The 5,062-nt window shown below is 47.0% G+C and overlaps 1 protein-coding gene across 1 annotated transcript; it reads right to left on the bottom strand.

Moving 5' to 3' along the window:
* Positions 1-280: 280 nt before the first annotated feature.
* On the bottom strand, positions 281-2,223 carry LOC119319996. The gene is made up of 2 exons (XM_037594146.1): positions 1,472-2,223; positions 281-1,375 (listed from the first exon to the last, which is right to left on the bottom strand). Exons 1-2 carry the CDS (start codon positions 2,221-2,223, stop codon positions 463-465), a joined length of 1,665 nt encoding a protein of 554 aa, XP_037450043.1. The 3' UTR covers positions 281-462.
* Positions 2,224-5,062: the final 2,839 nt, after the last annotated feature.

The raw sequence follows: 5,062 nt of genomic DNA on the forward strand, positions 1-5,062 counted from the left end.
CAACAAACTCACAAATTAAACACTTTGTGGTTGTTTTAACCTAATCTCAAGCATCCACCAGAAAGCAAGAAACCTGAACTTGTGTGTGTTCTTGACCAAATAGGAAGGCAGATGCATGGCAGGCAATGTTAGCTTTCTCCAATCAAATGCAAGATAGACAAAAAAATTGATTTTCCAAATTGCTTGCACATACCAACTTTAGAAGAAACTCACAAGAAACACTCGGGTTTAAATTAATAAAGCCCGACAACGGAAAATAACAAAGTCACATAGTCTTACAAGGAAAACCAAAATAACAACGATACAAATTGTGCAGAGTACCGAGACAAGGCTCCGACAACAGCTGAGCACAAATAGATAGTAGATAAGTAAGGCAAGATAAATGAAGCTGGCGATGATTAGGGCATCTGATTTGCACATACATACTCATCTTTGTTTCCAGGAAACTAATCAAGTAGGTAGCTAGGATCCAACTATGGCGGTGACTAGTTCTGTGGTGGCCTTGCCAAGGCTGAACTTGGTCGCCCTAGTGAGATTCACCTTCGACTTCATGTCGGTAATGATGTGTTCCTGCCGAGCGGCAATGTGGTGTCTGTGACGAATCTTGGCGGCAGAGTCCTTGATCCTCTTGGCACGCCCAGACTGCTTGCGCAGCTCATACTCGCCCATGTAGGTGAAGTTGGATTCCTCCTCAAGTTGAGCTTCCAGTTCTAGCTTGTTCCTATATAGCTTCTCGTCTAAAAGAAGAGATTCTAATTCGTTTCCAGGAAACTTGCTTATCCAGCAAGGCGTGTATGGGAAAGATATGCATGTCTTTCCATATGGTGTTCCATACTCTTCCCATGTCCATGAACTGCCCAAGTCCTGAAATTTTGAATTGATCCAATCATAGGCTAGTCCTGTTGTTGATGTATTCAAGAAGACAACCTCTTTATAAGGATGAAATCCAAGGAAACCATAAGATATGTGTTGTCCGTCTTCAATAACATCTTCAGCTTCTTCAATGATGTCTTCAGTGTCAAGAACGTTATCCTGATCAGAGTTCCAGTCATAGTCATATTTTTCGTCCACTGGGACTTTGTGCTCAGGGTCCTCCTTACGGAGGTTAACCTGTTGTAAGATCCATTGTCTGCCCAGTTCCTGACCATAGACGGTCTTAAGACGGGTATCATGTTTTAACACCCATTGTATTCGACCGCACGATTCACTGAGATACCAAACCTGAAGTCGTTTCGAGCCATCAAGTATTGAGCCATCAAGTATTGCACAATACACCCCTTGCGATGATCTCTCGAGACGGTGGTTGGAATATACTATCAATCCACCGACACCTGGTAGTTTAATTACTCTGTACGAGTGATCTGACAAGGACATTCTGCAAACACAAACAAATCAGATAAAGTAGATTAATATAGACATGGGTGAATCATGGTGGTATATACAATTTGTTGAAGTGAGCTACGATACATACCTCGTAAGATAGCCATGTTGGCAATGGATGTAGAGTGCGCTTTGCCAGTATACGGCATGATAGAGAGACGGATCATACCACCAATCCAACTGCATGTCGGCAACGATCCCGGCAGCTTCCCCTTCCCGAAAGAAGGTAGTCTCGTCCCATCGCTGAGTCACCGACGCGTACACATGGATGTGGTATGATGCGGGAGGCCATTCCAATTCGAGCAACGGGTTGTCATTGTCGTCGTCGGATTCTCCGTCGGATGGCAGTCGCCATGGCACGCGTGGGATCACAAAGACCTGATAGTGCAGCGACACGGCGGGCTCGAACGCGAGGTGGGCGGTATGGTCGAATCCTTGCATGAGCGGCGGGGGGCGTTTGGGCAAACGCGCCCATCGCCGGGTGGCCGGGTTGACGACGTACTCTTGCGGGCATGGCAGCGCACGGAAGCTCGACTCGCGGCAAAGCAAAAGGCCCTCGCAGTGGTCCTTGACCCTAACGCCCATGCAGGGCAGGAAATCGAGCCCTCCGTCGATCGCCGGGCCCGTCGAGGGGCGGGAGAAGAACTCCGAGAACCAATTCCCGGTGAAGTTGATGAAGATGCCGCGCACCGAGCGCGGAAGCAGGCTGCCGCGCAAGCGGTCGTCGACGGCGTCGCGCCACGCCTTGCAGACTCGCCGGGCCTCGGCCAGGATGTGCGGGGGGAGACGCCGGAGAACCTCCGCGAGCGCGTCGTCGGGTAGCACGGCCGGCTCCGATTCCATCGTCGATGGATCTCGTTTCTATGTTTTGGCGCTGCAGGTCGTCGTCGATGGATCCAGATCTAGAGGTTCAGGGGAGGAATTGGGGGCCAGGGAAAAGACAGACGAAGAGAGGATTTGGGATTCAGAGTTTGTGAAGACAGTTCATACTACCTCGCATTTCTCTCCACCTACTGCCTCACTCCATACTTATACGTCGGCTGAGAGAAACGCAGCCCATGGGCTTCGGCATCCAGTAGCATAGGCGGTTCGATGTGGTCCTGCCAGTGATTCTAAAAAAAAAAGTGGTCCTGCCAGTTTTTTTTAGGGGAAGGCCTTCAGGAATGTGGTCGTGACAGTTGTTGGCGAAATTTCCCTAAATAAGGTTGTTGACAAATATTTTTTTGAACATCAGTACAGACACAAGCGCTCATATACACGCACATACACTCACTCCTATGACGCACACACGCACACCCTACCCCTATGAGCACCTCCGAAAGACTGAGTCGGCATATCATCTTGAGAGGAACGTCTCCTCCCACTGAATGCGCATCGCCAGAAATCCTGAAATAAATTCAGGAATAAATGGGAACACCAGGATTTGAATTCTGGTGGGCTGGGGATACCACAGTCCCTCTAACCATCCAACCACAGGTTGGTTCGCGACAAAATATATTTGGAATAATTCATGTGTTATGGTAATACGTGATTATGTAGCTAATATGGAAATACAAACCTCTTAAGCAAGGAAACTTACCATGCAAGTTATTTTGGCCAAGCTAGATTGCCATATAAGTTTCCTTCTCCACTAAGCAAGCTTACCCTACAAGCTAGTAGTGAAGGAAACCTGCCATGCAAGTTTGCTTCACTACTAAGGAAACATGTCATGCAAGTTCCTTCCGCTCCAAGGTTTCTTGTAGATAAGCTTTGAGAGATGAAATAACTTGGTGACCAAGGAGTATAGCAAACTTGTGAGGCAAGATTTCTTATGAGCTAAGAAATGGATGGCTATATATAGTCTCCTTTTGAAAGAGTTTGATACAAAAAACAACAACACAACACATGTGTGTGGACTAACACACTTGATCTTGTGCAAGCATCCACCAAAGATTAATAGAAAGAGCTCCCAAGTTTATATCCCTACATCTTGTGCTCCTTGTTTTGCTGTCATCACAAACCGAGAACGGCAACTTAAAAACTCCCATGACATATGTAGCAAGTGCTTGGGAAACTTATTTGATTAAAACTTCTCTCTCTGGTTGAGACAAAAGTACACCCCCCATTGGATTAACCTCTTAGTCATACTCATCTGTAGGTTCTGGAATCACCCTTTAGACATTCGCCCCTCAGGAGTAGGCAGGCCCAAATACTTCTCCTCGAAAATTTAGCTCGTAACGCCTAACACATTCCTGACTTGCTCCTGTATAATAGCCGGACAAGAGTCTCCAAATAAAATTGAGCACTTTCTCAAAGTTTAAACTTTGACCCATAGCCGCACCATACCTTTCCATAGCTAATTTGGTTCTTTCTGCTTTTACTTGGGATGCTTCAAAAAACAAGAGTGTATCATTGGCAAACAACAAATGTGATATACCTGGCGCCCTTCTACACACCTTTACCAGAGTGATATTTCCGGTCATAACACCATGTTTCAGAATAGCAGAGAGACCATCCGCCACGAACAAGAACAAAAACGGTGTAAGGGGATCACCCTGCCGAAGCCCATGCGTCGGTGCAAATGAATCCAAGGGGGTCCCATTGAGTTTAACCGAATACCTCACCGATGTGATACATGACATAATCCAATCCATCCATCGTTGAGAGAACCCCATCTTTTTGCATCACCTGCTTCAAGAAGTCCCAATCCACCCTATCGTATGCTTTAGATAGGTCTAACTTATATGCAAAAAAATTCTTTGTAGGATCTTTCTCCTGTTTGATATAGTGGATGCACTCAAAGGCCATCAAGGTGTTGTCTGTGATCAATCTACCCGACACAACACACTCTGTTCAGGTGTGATTATATTCTCAAGCAATAGCCGTAGTCGGTTGACCAAACATTTAGAAATCACCTTATAAGTTACATTACAAAGGCTTATAGGTCTGTAATCTTTAAGACTTTTTGGATATGATATTTTAGGAATCAACACAATTAGTGTATCATTAGCACCCGATGGCATTATACCGGATATAGAAAATTCCTTCACGGCAGCCAATACACTTTCTTTTACTGTACTCCAATTGCGTTGAAAGAACCTAGCCGGAAAACCATCCGGCCCTGGGGCCTTAAGAGGCCCAATCTGAAACATTGCATTTCCAGTTTCCTTATCCGAGAAAGGCTCACACAGCCTAGCATTATCTGCTGATGAAATCTTTGGTTCTATTTAATCTAGAACCGGCCCTCACTACTGGAAACAGAGAATTTGCCATCACTCAGCTCTTTGCTGTCTGCTAGCGGACGACAAAGAAGACCTTTGCCGTCTAATTATAAAAAAATGGACGACAAAGACATGGTTGACGACAAAGAGCCTAGTTGCCATCAGCCACTTCTTTGTCGTCCGCTAGCAAACGACAAAGAGGTGGGTGAGGTCTAGTGGAGGCCTAAACCCTACTGGCCCACTGGCCCCACCTCTTTGCCATGTGACAGCATACGGCAAAGAATCTTTACCGTCTGCTGGCAGAGGGAAAACCAAACGCTACCTAACGGCCCGCCCCACCCCCACCCACCTCCCACTCTCTCTTCCCTCTCACTGCACCATGCCCCCGACCCCAACCGCCACCGTCGCCGTCCTCGACCCCCACCGCCCTCGCCGCACCATCGCGTCGCCCCACCACCCGCCCCTACGGGCTCACCGCCCCA

The sequence above is a fragment of the Triticum dicoccoides genome, chromosome 6B (assembly GCF_002162155.2).
Source record: "Triticum dicoccoides isolate Atlit2015 ecotype Zavitan chromosome 6B, WEW_v2.0, whole genome shotgun sequence".
NCBI lineage: Eukaryota > Viridiplantae > Streptophyta > Magnoliopsida > Poales > Poaceae > Triticum > Triticum dicoccoides.